This window comes from Scylla paramamosain, chromosome 26, assembly GCF_035594125.1.
Source record: "Scylla paramamosain isolate STU-SP2022 chromosome 26, ASM3559412v1, whole genome shotgun sequence".
NCBI classification, from domain to species: Eukaryota; Metazoa; Arthropoda; class Malacostraca; order Decapoda; family Portunidae; genus Scylla; species Scylla paramamosain.
The window spans coordinates 5,171,976-5,187,659 of record NC_087176.1 but is presented as its reverse complement, the minus strand read 5'-3'; the positions used below and the strand labels follow the sequence as shown (position 1 = coordinate 5,187,659).

The following is a 15,684-nucleotide window of genomic DNA, read 5'->3' as shown; positions in this document are numbered from 1 at the left end:
AGTTTCTTTCATGCATAAGAAGCTTCATTCGTATCACGAGACTGTTATCAGGATTATTTGATTTACTTAGCCACAACTCTTCCACAAGCTTCAGCAGAGTTAACATCCGTTCTCTAGTCCAGTCATCCATTTTCCCGTGTTACTTGGATTGCTGGTTACTGTCCACCAACATGCACAGCTAGGTACGTACTCTATATTGGTCCCGCACACTATATTGGTCCTTATTAAGTAGTCACGGCCAGAGTTTATTCACGTGTTGTATTCTTTTCCAATAATTCAGTCAGTTTGGCCTCATCGTGAGTAGGGAACAGAATAAAGGAGGAAAGAAAACTCATCATACAGGGAAAAAAAAATTATCGGTGAATGGGAATGAAACTAGACAAGCTGGGTGAGTCGGGACGTAGAGCTGCTAGTCAGACGAAGGGAAGCAGAGAAAGAAGCAAGGATAACTGCTAGGAGTCGGAAAAAAAAGTATTCTTCTCTGGAAATAAAAGTCAATCAATGAATAGGAGACGAGGGACAAGGGAATATTGATGATGGGAAGCCCAGGAGGATGTCAGGCGTGATGATAAATGCAGGCAACATGACCATTAATAAGTATCAAGTAGCGAGGAGGTTTGAGAGAGGGACTGCCGTGCCGCGCTGCATGTGTGGCTGGGAAATCACATCAGAGAAGGCAAGTTAATGACGTGATCATAAAGTACGAGTATCTTGCGTGACGCCACAACAACTGAGGTCATATGGCGCAGAAATATAAAATAGCATATGAATACTACTAATGTTAAAATAAAACAACAAAAAACAAAATACAGTTCACATTTAAGAATCAAATGAATAAATAAAATCTACATAATGTATTAGGCAGGTGGGCATTACGGCCACAAGCGGCACAGCAATTGATAGTTATTGCTGAACACGCTAGTTAGGAAATTAAGCACTGGCTTCATAATTTAGGCAACAATCGCGATCATCCATGGAACATAAATCAATAGTATTTGCATATCGCGTCCATTATGTAAAAGATATTCATAAAGTAGCTTGCATTTTTTGCTTGTACATGGTAAGCGTGCCTCTGTACAGTGCGTGTGTGGGGCAAGGCACTGGGATCGGATGCTCAAAAGTCTTAAGGGCCCTTTAAGTGATAAAGGTCCCTTAGACAGCTTCAGGGCGATGTTGTTTGGTGTTGTTAGTATTCTTAGTATTATTGTTGTTGTTGTTATTATTATTTTTATTATTATTATTATTATTATTATTATTATTATTATTATTATTATTATTATTATTATTATTATTATTATCATTTTGTGTAATTTAACTAAAAGTAGTTATTCAGCTATGTTTATTTATTTTTTTATTTATCTATTTATCTTTTATTTAATTCCTTGTTACAAAATTAATATATGTAACTACAATTATTTTATTTGCGTCCATCTATCCACCAAGTCATTTCCACCCACCCATCCACCCACCTCCACTAGCCCACCCACTCAACCACATCCACCCATCCACTCACCACACACTCCCAACAGGCCCACCCACCCAGCCATCCACCCATCCCTCATCCCATCCACACTCACTCGCCCATCCACTACCAACCCATCCACCTACCATCCACTCACTACACACTGACCTTCCAATTCACAGTCACAACCACCCACTAATCCATCCACTGTCCACTGACCCAACCTACTCACTCATCCACACCCATCCACCCAACCACTTCCTTCCTCATTCATCCACTTATCCACTCACCTCCACCAAACCAACCATCCACACATCAACACACCCTCCACTCACCCATCCACTTACTCACACACACAACAACCAAAGTATCTACACACCAAATCATTCATTCAAATATACATTCACTTATCAATTTACCTGTGTGTGTGTGTGTGTTTACTGCAGTGAGGCTATTGGTACACACACTCACTGGCCATGACGTGCCTGTGACGTGTGTGTGTGTCTGGCCATTGCTATCGAGGCACATCGCGGTCTTTGGGAGGGGGGAGGGGGAGGGAACAGGCGAGAAACAAAAGCTGGAGACTTCAGTTTGTTGCTGAGTGTCACAGTGACCAGATGGTGTTTCATTACACTTACAGGGATTATTTTACATCGATATTACGTTTCCAAGACAATGCAGCGGTACAGTTTGTGTTCATACGGCTTATTACCACGTCTGCACAGCGTCTGGAGTGTGGCAGGTACAATATATTATGTATCTCATAAGGTTAGGTAGGCTGTGTCCTGAACACACACACACACACACACACACACACACTAAAGTCTAATGCACACACACACACACACACATGCACACACACACACACACACACACACACACACACTAAAGTTCAATGTAGGGAGGCTGGAAGGGAGGGAGGTCGGAGGTCCCGGGTATCGGTCCCCGCATGACGTCACTAGTTGATGACGTCACGCCATATTTACGTTATTCGGTTAATTTTGAAATTGACCCTTCGCAAAAATGGAGCTAGGCCGGAATGCCTTATATTTTTTCAAAGGGTATAAACTTTAATTAATACTAGGCATATTAAAATATTTCAAGCCTCGGTAATAATAAAGATATTTAAAGCAACTCATAAAAAAATTGTTGGAACATAAACACGATAAAAAAACGTTCTAGAAGTCCACAAATCTCATTTATCACGAACACAAAACACTTTAAAAAATCGAAACTATTTTTACAAAGAATCAGAAGTTAGCTAAAAGCTGAAATAAAGAAATAAAAAAATTACAAAACATCAACTTTTCGAGTTTTTAATAGGCCTAAAAACCCACTGAAAGTCCACATATTTAACTCAACGGAATCACAACACATTTTAAAAACTATCACCGATTTGTTGAGCCAATAAAATCTCGTCTAGCGGCTGAAATAATTTTTTTTTGTGTGGCGATATGAAAAAATAACCGATAAAAACAAGACATATTTACGATGAAACAACCTCATAATTAACCTGCTTCCATTAAAACACGCACTCAAAACACTCAAAACACCACTATATAATTTTACAAACAAGAAAAACTTAGTTAAAAAGCCAAAATATATAAGTTAAGGAAATATGAATAATATTGGAATCGGGGCAGACTCTGGCAAACCATCATGGCGGCCGGGGCGCCGCAGCTGAAAACACGGATGGCCAGCACTTTTCCTTAGGTAGTATATGGGTTTATTTTTGAGATTATTTATCTAATTCTCGATTCATTTTAGCTATGTGTGTGTGTGTGTGTGTGTGTGTGTGTGTGTGTGTGTGTGTGTGTGTGTGTGTGTGTGTGTGTGCCCCTTTACTACAATATAGATAACGTCATCCCATCTTCCCCCACTCCCTTCTGATGCTCTATACCTCCTCTCTGCCAGTGACACCCCAATCAGCTCCTCTTTTCCTATTGCTTGCTTGTGTGTGTGTGTGCTGCCTGAACCGCAAGGCAGAGGAAGGCACCGTTGAAGCGACGCTCGACACTCGCCGCCTGTCAACAATAACACGGGAGGCCGCGGGGATCACTCGGTCACCACTGGCGCCTGTCTCTGTCTCTGCTCTGCCTCAGTGTCTGTGTGTGTGTGTGTGTCTACATCAGGTCTAGCAGCACAAGAAATGTCAGGGTGGAGGCACCGCGGCGTGTGCCAATAGAGGTGAGTGGTGGTCTGTGCTGCGGTGCTGGCTGTGTCGTGTGGCGTCAGACTGGTGCACCACGGTCTGAATGTAACCAGCCTTGTGTTACTCGTGGGCTTCTGGCAGACGATGATCAGTTGACAGTCATGAAGGAAGGTTGGGCAATATTTGTCGTCATTAATCCACATCACTCTTTGGATATATGTTTATACTTTGTGCTTGCTTTGTGTTAGATGAAACCTGTTGTAAATTAATGTTCTTTATAATGAAATAATTTAGGAAATTGACAAAACTGTAAACTTAACCTTTATTTTGCAGGACTGACTTGTTAGACCTGCAGAACACTAACCCAGTGGTGCCAACACTGTGACATGTGACTGTAAATATGCTAACACTAGTTATTTGTGTAAATTTAAGTATAGTAAAGTATTTTTTTAGTATGAGAAAGGTTTCATGTATTCCGAATCCATCAAAATTAATTGTGACAGTAAAATTTGAGATGCAATATCAGAAAAGTGTTATAATGTAGGACTAACCTTTGTGTTTTTCAGATCCACAATGCCACAGCCCCAGGAAGTGTTGGCGTGCTTCCAGGTGTTGCTATTCACCTGTGTGTTCCTGAAGGCTGCTAAACCCCACCTAGTGAATCCCCTGAGACATGCTGCCTACTTGCGGAGACAGAGGCTGGCCAGGTGCAGGCTGAGGGTGCGAAGGGTGTCTGTGAAGACCTTGCTGGGGAGAGCACCTAAGGACCTTCACTGCGAACTGGACTTGAATGCCATTGCTGTTGTGAGTGAGAGAGCTGCATTAGGCCTTGAGCTGAGGAATGGTCAGTGGCAGAGAGTTTTATTCTTCCAAGACAGTCACTCCAATACAAAGCACACATGTGGTTTTTCCCTATCAAATCCTGGAGGAAGGTGGATTCAGGTGGTTGTGAGTCCCGATGTGGATGATAATCTGTGCCTCGTTTCTCCTGTACTCCACCACAACCTGCTGGATGCTGGCAGTGATGCAGATCAAGGGATTAGTGTGGATTTTGTGGATTGCTACACGGGGGTTTCTTCAGAGGTGGTGAAGAAAGTCCTTGCATTGTGGAATGAAGTGCAAGGGGTTGACATGAGCAGGATGGGGAATGTCACTCCTTGCCTTCCCAACATGGCGTCGGAGGTGCATGTCAAGGTTATAGAGTCAGCGCAGTATAAACGTAGCGGTGAATTGGAGTCGTTACTTATAGATTACTTCAGAGTCCGCAAAATTGTATCATTGGGTGACACTCTGGTCCTCCCTGTACCAAGCCATCTTGCTCATGAGTTGATGCAAAATAATGCCATTGTTCCTCCCAAGAATATTTACATTAAGGTGGTGAGAGTCATCGGGAAGTCTGGAGCGGAGACGAAGCACTGTGTTCATGTAGCTGTTGGCAGTACAAATCTCTATCTTGCTGGCGCCACACTGTCTGCCTTCCCATCTTACACGGAGAGTATTAACAGCGAAGGAGAGATAGATGTCCCTCCTTTGCTGAGAGAAATGTACTTTAAACTGCTGAAAATCATGCGAATGGTGTTGCAAGATAGAAAAACATTTACCATAGTTTCCGGTGACAAAGGAAGTACGTCAGCATCCAGGGTAACCAGTAAGAGACCAAAAATCAAAGCAAATATTAAAAACTCTAGTGAACTGGAACATAAGGCAGCAAACCACATCAAGAGTGTAACTGTGTTGATTCTAAGTCTGCCTGGGCAAGGCAGTGAGCAGGTCATAAAGTTGGCTGCCTCTGCCGTGGGTCTAGACATAGTGTGGGTGAACTGCTGGCAGCTGCGGGGGGACACCAGCGGCAGCACTGAGGCAAAGCTGCGGCAGGTGATTGTACGAGCAGCTTCCATTGGCCCCTGTCTCCTTGTGCTACAGGATGTCCACTGTTTAGCAAAGGTACTGTCACTTGTTCTCTCTCTCTCTCTCTCTCTCTCTCTCTCTCTCTCTCTCTCTCTCTCTCTCTCTCTCTCTCTCTCTCTCTCTCTCTCTCTCTCTCTCTCTCTCTCTCTCTCTCTCTCTCTCTCTCTCTCTCTCTCTCTCTCTCAACTATATGCATTTTTTTACTTACACATTTTACAGGGCTAAGTCAAGCTAATAATATTCTGTCTTTTAATAATATATTTTAATGTTTTTTTCTTTTAGCTTCTTATATTGTGTAAGTGGTTAGCAGTTGTGTTTTTATATCGCACTGGTAATGTTTTCATATATATATATATATATATATATATATATATATATATATATATATATATATATATATATATATATATATATATATATATATATATATTTTTTTTTTTTTTTTTTGTGGAATGTGTTGAAATATTACTGAAAGAATCACATTTTGAATCTCGCATTTTTTTTTTATGAAGGAAAATAACAAACAATACTATAATTATAGGAGACTAAGTTTTAGTGTTTCAGAAAATTCATTTAAGATTAAAGAAAGGTAGAGAATAAAGTTTATCAAGCTGTTCACTGTGTCTGCAAATGTTGACTTGCAAATAAGTGACAAGGTGAGGTAAAGAAATGATTAAAATTTGATGTTTGCTGGGTCCAAATTAACATGTAAATAAATCTGGACCACCAACACTAAGGACCGGGATGGTGAGGAGGATGTGCGAGTAGTGGCAGCGCTGAGGGAGGAAGCGGCAAAGCTGTGCAGTGAGGAGCCATCTGTGGTGCTCGTTGCCACTGCCCCCAGCCGTGACACTCTCTCTGGTGAGCTACAGGGTTGGTGAAGTCTTGTGGCCTCTGCTCAGACAACACTTTGCTAATGTAGAGTGAAGGAGTGAGGTCTGTTCAGTGTTTATACTGGAAGTTGTAAAAGTTCAGTTCAGGTATTGAGATGAAGTAGAAAGAATGTAACTTAAGTGTTTGCATTAAATTTGAGGTAGAGTTTAGATAAAGGAGAATTTTGTGATCTAACCTGGATGTTTAGTGTTGTTGATAGTGATGTACATTGTAAAGGTTTTAGTGAAGGTAATGTAAAAAAAGCATCCAACTTTAGTATTTTGCATTAAATTTTAGGTGTAGTTTAGCTAAAAGATGGGCAGAATTTTGAGATCCAACTAGACTTTTTAATATTGTCAATAATGTAGTAAACTGAAAAGGCTCAGTTAAAGTGATGTAGAAAGAATGCAACTGGAATGTTATTTACTAAATTTGAGGTGTTTCAATCCAAAAGAGCAGAATTTTGAGATTGAACCAGATTAACTTTGTGGGATTGTGGTGATGAAACAGTATAGAACTTTATATATTTGCTATATTCTTTGTTTCATCACCACCATCCCACTTAGTTAATAACCTGGTTGTCTCAAAATTATTTTTTGTCCTTTATTTAAACCATACTTCAAATTTATCACAAAACATTGATTACAGTCCCACTCACTTGTCCAGATCAATACTACAGATTATTTACTGTGAATTGTAAAGGTTTAAGATAAAAAAAGAGAAGGATTTAAGAGCTTGCCAGTTTACTTATCATGGTGCCCAGCTGTGGATATATGATCACACAGATGACTGGTGGGTATGTATTTTGTGCATTCAGGCATTTAGTCACAGCAAACTAATTAGGACTATATGAATCAATTTTATGGATATACTATTATACAGATGACAGGTAGAACAGTACAAGTTGTTTTCAGTAGCTTAAACAAGATCCTTTACCATTCCCTCCCCATCACTGCCCACCAACTTAAGTCTGATGTACTAAACAAGGTCCACAATTAATCCTCCCACCTTGTACCGCTGCTGCCCACCAACCCACCCCACTTTAACTCTTCCACTGTGGTATGGAACAATTCACAGGACTAAAAGTAACACATGGAATCTTCATACGCATCTACAAGAAAAAAAAGGGGATAAAAAAAAGAATAGATTTTGCAGTTTCTAATCAGTACAGCATTTGGAGGTGACAGGAGAACAAGAAAAGATGTGCCAGAGTGGTTAGTGGTTAAGGAGAAGTGTGGCAAATAGCAGTCAAAGGGTTAATGTACTAAGCAAGGTCTGTACTTATCCTTCCCCATCCCTCCCTGCAGCCTCACTTCCTATCTAGTGTTAATGTACTAAATAAGGTTCTTATCCCTTCCTTCCCTTTCACTGCCTGCCAACACTAGCTTTATGTATGAACTGATCCTTACCTATCCCTGCCTCCCTCCCCCTCACTTCCATATCCCTTCCTTCCTTTTCACTGCCTGCCAACTTAAGCTTTATGTACAAACTGATCCTTACCTAATCCTACCTCCCTCCCCCCTCGCTGCCCACAAACCCAGCTTTACTGTACTAATCCCTGTTTCAGATGACCTGTGGAGTGTGTGGAGCTACCATGAGAGTATGGGAGAGGCAGGTCTTAGTCAGCGGAGTGATATGCTCAAGTGGCTCCTACCCTCGTGGCTCTCGGCCCACCAGAGCCTCACCCTGGCCCAGCGCACTGCCGGCTTCATGCTGGGAGACTTCATAGCACTGGTGAATGCTGCCAAGAGGTGAGAATTTTGATTGTTTCTGTCTATATACCAGGCCAGCAGAGAGTAGGCTGCTAAGTGTATGGTTGGTGTGTAACTGAAGAATCCTTGAATGTAACTGACTGGCTGTATTCCATGTATGCCTATAATCATTTAGGTCTAGGGGTTTAGATCCTTCTCAACCTCATATCCTTGCTAATTACTCCACTCTTTAAGGTGGGTTCGTACATTCTGAATTGATAGTAAACACCCATAATCATTTTATCATTTGTTTTTTGGAATGTATGTTACGGTAATTCCAACTACTGCTCTTCCTAACCATCCCCACTTTTTCACGATTAAACTGAGCCAGTGAGCAGTAAGTAGGTATGACTGTCTGCCCCTCTCCCCAGACGCTGCCTGATGCGAGGGGCTGCCAAGGGGGATGAGCAGCAGCCTGGCAGTGAGGGTGTGGGGCAACAGAGGTCACCGCCACAGCTCCAGTATTGTGACCTCCTACATGCACTGGGTATATCCTCTCTGGATTGTGGTTGATTGGTTTGTTGTATGTTTAGATTAACTTAGTAAGGATTATCAATGGGAAATGGATGTTCTATAACTTCTTACATTTTTGAGAGGTATTTAAAAGTTATTGGTGAAAAAAGATGTTCCCTTTTACTATTTTAATGTGTATTTAAAGGTTACCAGTGAGTGAGATGGTGTTCTTGCAACTTTTTACTATTTTAGTAGGTATATCAATAACTAAATTGGCAAACACTAAAGAAGGATAATTTTGTGTTCATTTTTCCAGGAACAAAAATCAAGTATTCTTTACAGTTCATGGCCAGTATTCTTTGCACATAAAAAAATGTAATGGTATCATTGTAGGTCGAGTCACATGCATGCAAGTCTTAAGTAATATCTTGCCATTATGGACTGTAGGAGTGAGGCCTGTCCAGTATTGCAAGTTGTGTGGCAGTGTAGAGGTTTAGCTAAGGTAAAACCCAAGTAGAATTTGTAACCCTTTCACTGCAATGTGCAACAAGAAGTGATGTCTCAGATTGGCTAGTGATTAAAGGATATGCCAAATAGCAGTGAAAGGGTTAAACATTTTTTTTTTCCCATAAATTTGTGTTTTTTCAGTTCCATAGATGTTGTACCTTTTCCATATATTGCCACTTTCACTTTTGCAATTTTTGTAGCTTTACCATGACTTAACCTTCACATTGGCTTCCAGATGAGCTGCAGGCAAGTCGCAGTGAGGCTCTGGGGGCACCGCACATCCCCCAGGTGCAGTGGGGGGAGGTGGGGGGCCTGGAGGGGGCCAAGCGGCAGATCATCAACACCATTCAGCTGCCCCTGCGGTACCCTTCACTTGTGGCCAGCAAAATGAGACACTCAGGTAAGGGAGCATCTGTGTGGGTGTTGTGGGGCGTTAATGCACTGCAAGGTCCAGTTACTGTGTGTTTTTTTTGTATTAGTTTTCAGTCTGCATTTTTGTTTATTAGCCTTAAATAGTTTTCTTGTGTAAAAGTGTTTAATATTTGTTTTATCATGTTTTAACCATTTCTTTATTATGTATAGCTTTTATGATAGTTTTTTTTTTTTATCCATCTCATTTTGGAGTTTGCCACGTCCTCAGCAGGGCAATAGAAGGGTGCATTCACATCCTCTGATCATTGCATTCTTAGCTTTTGTATGTACTGTAGGTGATCTGATGACACAATTTTGTATACTTCAAAAATTTCATTCAAGCTCAGTTCTTTATATTCTGAAATTGCTTTTTTTTTTTTTTTGTATGTATTGTAGGTGGTCTAAATGATGTGATTTTGTTTACTTTGACAGTTATATTCACGCTTAATTCTATATACTCCAAGTTGACAATTGTTAGTTGTCGAGGGGATTTCAATTCTCATATATCACAGGAAAAGGAATGAGAATAAAAACAAATTCAGTCACTGCCAGATTTCCATTTTAGTCTCCCTTACGCCTCCCATGCCTCCTTCTCTCAGGTGTGCTGCTGTATGGACCGCCTGGCACTGGCAAGACACTGCTGGCCAAGGCGGTGGCGACAGAATGTGGCCTGAACTTCCTCTCAGTGAAGGGCCCAGAGCTGCTTAACATGTACGTTGGGCAGAGCGAGGAGAACGTGAGGCAAGGTGTGTGTTTGAGGGGTTTTCTTATTTTTGGTATTAGAAGAATTAGGTATGTGCTTGAGGTGCTTTCCTTTGTGGTGTGAGGAGAATGTGAGGCAAGGTTTGGGGCTTTCCTTCCTGGAATGAGAATGTTACACCTTGTTTTTTTTTTATGTGGTTTTCTGCTTCCTGGTGTGTTGAGAATCCATCTTTTGCATATAATTGACAAATGAGTGGCATGTGTGCTGGTGGTGCAAGTGTGTGGCTGGTGGAGGCAGAGAAACAGAAACAGTCGTGTGCATCTTAAATATTGTGATTTGATTCATTAGGTTTTTAGACAGCATGGCCAAATTAGAAGTTTGTAGGTAGGTAAAGATAAAATGTTAAATTAATTCATGTACCACTCTTGTCAGTGAGCATATGAGTGATGGATGATGTCTCCCATTCATGTAACTCTGCAGCAAGGTGTTCAGTGTTTTGCTGTTTGTGTGTCTTGTCCCAGATTAGTTGCTCTTAATATGTACTTGTCCAACATGTCGAAGTGAGCACATGCCGAGTGTGGCTTGTGTCCCAGGTTGTAGTCGTTGGTATGCCCCACAGTGTTCAGGCGGGCACATGCAGCCGCCCCCTGTGTGGTGTTCTTTGACGAGCTGGACTCCCTCGCCCCAAACCGCGGCCACTCGGGTGACTCTGGTGGCGTCATGGACAGGTGGGTGGCTGGTCTGTGTTGTTTAATATTTTGTAATTGAGTATCCAAGAAATTACATTGGCATTGTTTTTTGAGGGGAGAGAATGAGAAAAATATTGTATTGAGTTGATTTATTGTGAAGTACATCATTCACTGATCTGAAAGTATAAAAGAGCAGCAGGGATGCAGCACAGTCTGAACATTCTGTTTCTTAACTAATAAAAGGATCCTACCATAACAAACCTTGCCACATGGGTACAGGATTGTGTCTGCTCTACTGGCCGAGCTGGATGGAGCAGCAGATGCAGCAGACGTCTTTGTGCTGGCTGCCACCAACCGGCCTGACCTGCTGGATCCTGCACTGCTGCGGCCCGGCAGGTGAGGCGATCAGACTACTGGAGCAAACGTGTTCATTATCTCACTTGTTATATGTAAGATTTAATCCAAGTTTTTAGACACCATAGGCAAAAAGTACAGCTGATATCTCCACTTGAAAGTTCCATATTCATTTTAGGTTTTTTTGTACATACAATCCCACTGTGTAAATAATAAATTTATGATCCATTTCATTACTAAATTTGTTGGATCATAACAAATTATCCATTTCATTACTAAATTTGTTATGATCCATTTCATTGCTAATCCATTCTTGTGCTGCAGGTTTGAGAAATTGGTGTTTGTGGGTGTCTGTGAGGATCACGAGGGGCAAGTGAAGATTCTGAAGGCTGTGACATCCAAGTGAGTCCCAAGAAGTTAGAAGGGAAAAAAGTATAAAAATATGAGTATCTGCAATGTAGTAATGCTCGCCGCTGTATGTAAACAAACAACTGCGTATGGAAACAGTGGGTGAAATGTACTTGTGTTTCAGAATACCTGTCAGTCCATCCACCTCACTGGAGAGAGTAGCCAGCCTGCTGCCACTCAGCCTGACAGGAGCCGACATGTACGCCCTGGTGACTGACGCCCTCTACATGGCCCTGCACCGCTGCATCAGTGCAGTGCGGGCCGGCCACCTGCAGGAGGAGGAAGCGGAGGTGTTGGTTACTGAGGAGGACTTGCAGAAGGCAGCCAAGAGCCTCGTGCCATCAGTCAGCACCAGGGAGCTGGCTCACTACCACTCCCTTAACACTGCCCACAGATGACAGGAGCTGCTGTGGTGAGACTGTTGTTGTGTAAGGGTTGTAGGGAAGAGAGGGGAAGAGGAGGGTGATCAGGAGACAGGATGCTGCAAGAAGAGGAAAAACAAGACAGCATGAGAAAGGGAGAGAAATAGGAGTTGAGAAGAGGCTTAGTTTAGTTGATCAGTTCTTATTTGGGTTGATGATAGCCAGCCAGGCATGTTGTTGTGTCTGTGTTCTGTCCTGTTGCTTGATGAATCTCGGTGGTTGTGCAGTGGCCAGCATGCCTGGCAACAAATCCAGACTGGGGCAATGAGAGTTCATGCACAGCTTGCCCATCTCTTCATACTTTGAGTTAGATGATGAATGAGAATACCCGAGGAAACCTGGGGAAGGTTGACTAGAAACCTGGATGTCACAGTGTGGCCCAGTCTTCCAGGTTAAGAGACCATCCACCATGCACAGCTGTTGCATGTCTCCAACCTTATTTAATAACAAGAGATGCTGTGTACTGTAAGGCAAAAGTTGGAATACACTATAGTGATGTGTGGCCTTTCAGCCTGAGGTCTCTTAATCCCTAGATACAGCGCCACTGTGACGTCCAGGTTTCCTCAGGTACTCATTTAATGACCAACCTACAAGAAGGATGACAGCCGGGCAAGCTGTGTATGTGGTGCCCCAGCTACCCACTGAAACATCAAGCACAATGTTGAATAAGTATACATACTGCAGTAATGGTAACAAATGACATCATAATATTCAGAACTGTTCTGTTGACTCCTTTAGAAATTCAACAAATTTCTATTTAATAAACCAAAACAACACTATGACACCACCATATCTGCATCTCTATAATAATCATCAGATGAAAGCGAGTTTTAATCTAGATATGTAAGCAGATATGTAAGCAAGTCTCATGAGGCAAAATTACAGTACTAAGGCCCATGATGTGTATATCTAGCTACATACATACACCATTGACTCCTGACCTGCTCCATCGGTTGCATTCCATTCCATAAGTCCTTGTATTTTCAGAGGTGCTTCCTGCAGAGCATGGATGACAACTGCTGTAAATGTATCTGGGTGTAAATAAAAAAAGAAAAACCAGGTGCTTTGAGTTTCATCTCCAGATCAAAAACCTTAAGAAAAATATAAAGCTCTTTAAACTTGAATACTGAGTCTGAAATCGTCATCTCCCACTGATCTTTTCTGACATTCAAACTTCAAACCTACTACTATGACTGATGATCACCAACCCTGCTGTCTCAGTTATTTTTTGTGCAACTTATTATAAGCGACAAGATTCTAGCTAAACAGTCCAATGTCACTTTACACATGCATTCAAAATTTATTATATAATGCTTAAAAAAGCCTTTCCATGCTGTGAGCTGCTGTGATGGCGCCGTTCCTTACAGCGGAGTACTGGTGTCTCAGTTTATAGAGGCGAATCTGAGCGATGCGTGGCATCCATTTCCTCTTCATTTACAGATGTGGCCTGAGCTCGCCTCCCTGCTTGGAACAGATGGCACCAAGGCTTTGATGCTTCGTGAGCTGTCCACGTCAGTGTCTGTAACAAGACAATCGGTTGTTACATGATTGGTTATAATACTTTCTTGATTGTTAAACCACTAAAATTAATCAATGGCTTCGTCTTTGTGAAGTTGTGTTTTCTTAGGAGAGGTGAATAAGCTTCTATTCTGTTCATCTTTAAACAAAAAATTCATTTTTGGACAAGTTTTTCCCCCCCCCAAAAAAAAAAGTCCCTAGGTCCTTAAGGAGGCCAGAATTTCGGAGTTTGGGTGAAAATATTTTTTTTTGTTTTAGGCATCATAGAAAACGCACGACTACCTGAAAGGAATGGCGTAACTTTTCCTGAAACGAATGGCGTAAACTCACCTCAAGAAAGAGATGGAAGGTGGAAGGAATTGATAGAGGTGATAGTTACATTCTAGGAGGCCATTAATAACTAAGTGGGAGTAGTGACAAATCTGATAAATCTAACACCAAGTACTGACAAAATTCTGATATTATCCAAAAACAAAAAATCTTAAGAAGAGGAAACTGCAAGCAAACTTAACAAAATTTTTGGGAAACATTACACGTATGGCCACCTCACTTATGTAAAAGTTATAAGCGGCTTGAATCACAATTGTTTGGGGGGGATTCTGACCGTAAGGCGCTAAATTTTACAAAATACATGTGTGACGGATTACGATACAGATTGAAGCTGGGTTAAAATGTGGACGGTCACAATATGACAAGTATATGAAACAAGGGTCGAGCTTACCGTGCAAGCACCACTTGCTGGACACACCGGCTGACGACACCCCTGCGTCTGAAAGGTGATAAAGAGCAGGGGAAATAGGGTGACTGCTATTTAACAAACCACAAAAGAAAAATTGCCTTCAAAGATAAACTAATACACATATACTTAGCTGAGAGACGCACGTTGTAGGTATGGGGCAGAGGCTGCACACCTCTGCCTGCTGTATTGGCAGGGGCGAGACTGCCTCGGTGCCCGATGCCCGTGGTTCAGTGACCAACCCCGGCGTCGGGTCAAACATATCGTACAGCGCCCAGCTCAGCGTACGGTGAAACTCTGGAAATACAGAATACTGCATTAGGATCTTTCTACATAGCGCTAAGGATATACATTATAAATAAATGTATATATTTACGTATATGATCGCAATTAAGGATGACGCGCTTAAACAATATAGACGCTTGCTGCCTGGAATGATCATGCCTCGTTAACAATAATTACATAGTTCGGAATTTAACCTCTAAATAACTTCACTCGCTAAAGTATATTTCCACGATTTTCGCACGTCTGCATCTATACCTGCACCTCAGTACACACACACACACACACACACACACACACACACTGACGCGCTTTCCATCATAGCAAAAGGTACGAAAAATTATTTGTCTTCGTAAAAACTGAACTACACCCTTCCCTCCTGCCGCCCATATCCACCCCCCCTACTGCCTTCACCCTAACCCCTGCCGCGTCACCCCGCATGCCTCAAACCAGTTCATCCTGCCCCGCGTGTCGCCTAATCTCATAAATGGACCCGTGGTGATATTTATGGCGGTGTTGGTAGGATCTGAGTATTAGCTCGTCCACGCCTAATGGGAAGGGCGTCTATAGGTGCTGGTGGGCGTGTGGTGGCCGGGGTCTGTGTGTGTGTGTGTGTGTGTGTGTGTGTGTGTGATGTAAAGAATAATTTGGTGTTGTGAAAATGTTAAAGAAGTCAATTAAAAAACGTGTCTGTGCTGTCTAGGATCTCTATATAAGGTGTCTTGCTCTATGTAGCTAAATAATAAAGATGTGAATGGTAGCAAGGTTAGAAAATATATGTAGGTACAGGAGTGAGTGAAATGACATGTCTACAAGGTCTTAGATAAGTGTGTATATGGTGTTAAGTTGCAATATAGGTAGGTGAAGATGTGAATAGGATAATTTTGTGTCTGTGTTGCGTGAGATGTGTATGTATGGTGTCTTGTTCTAAGGATATATAGGTAAAGAAGTCAATTGAATGCGTGTACTGGAGTATTCAGAGCCGTGTCTGTATAGATATGAAAACTGCGTCATTTGAAGTGTATTCCAAATAAATACTTGATATTATGTAGAGA

The 15,684-nt window shown here is 41.8% G+C and overlaps 1 protein-coding gene across 7 annotated transcripts; it reads left to right on the top strand.

The window, feature by feature from the left end:
• The first annotated feature begins 95 nt into the window (after positions 1-95).
• Positions 96-13,149, top strand: LOC135113627 (peroxisomal ATPase PEX6-like). Of its 7 annotated transcripts, XM_064029018.1 has the most exons (14): positions 2,058-2,204; positions 3,445-3,649; positions 3,948-4,008; positions 4,181-5,558; positions 6,260-6,383; positions 7,963-8,146; positions 8,518-8,633; positions 9,342-9,506; positions 10,117-10,263; positions 10,840-10,948; positions 11,189-11,305; positions 11,588-11,665; positions 11,796-12,083; positions 13,081-13,149. In XM_064029018.1, exons 4-13 carry the CDS (start codon positions 4,188-4,190, stop codon positions 12,067-12,069), a joined length of 2,685 nt encoding a protein of 894 aa, XP_063885088.1. In that variant the 5' UTR covers positions 2,058-2,204; positions 3,445-3,649; positions 3,948-4,008; positions 4,181-4,187; the 3' UTR covers positions 12,070-12,083; positions 13,081-13,149. The 7 variants fall into 7 exon arrangements, with proteins under 7 accessions (XP_063885087.1, XP_063885092.1, XP_063885088.1 ...); XM_064029017.1 differs by lacking the exon at positions 2,058-2,204 and adding an exon at positions 96-182 and having other exon boundaries at positions 11,796-13,149; XM_064029015.1 differs by having other exon boundaries at positions 11,796-13,149.
• Positions 13,150-15,684: the final 2,535 nt, after the last annotated feature.

Bases quoted from the DNA above. Each gene is read 5' to 3' on its own strand.
- LOC135113627 (XM_064029017.1), top strand. From the start codon at position 4,188: ATGCCACAGCCCCAGGAAGTGTTGGCGTGCTTCCAGGTGTTGCTATTC. The intron at 5,559-6,259 runs GTACTGTCACTT...ACCAACACTAAG, and splicing joins ATGTCCACTGTTTAGCAAAG to GACCGGGATGGTGAGGAGGA. The intron at 10,264-10,839 runs GTGTGTGTTTGA...TATGCCCCACAG, and splicing joins CGAGGAGAACGTGAGGCAAG to TGTTCAGGCGGGCACATGCA.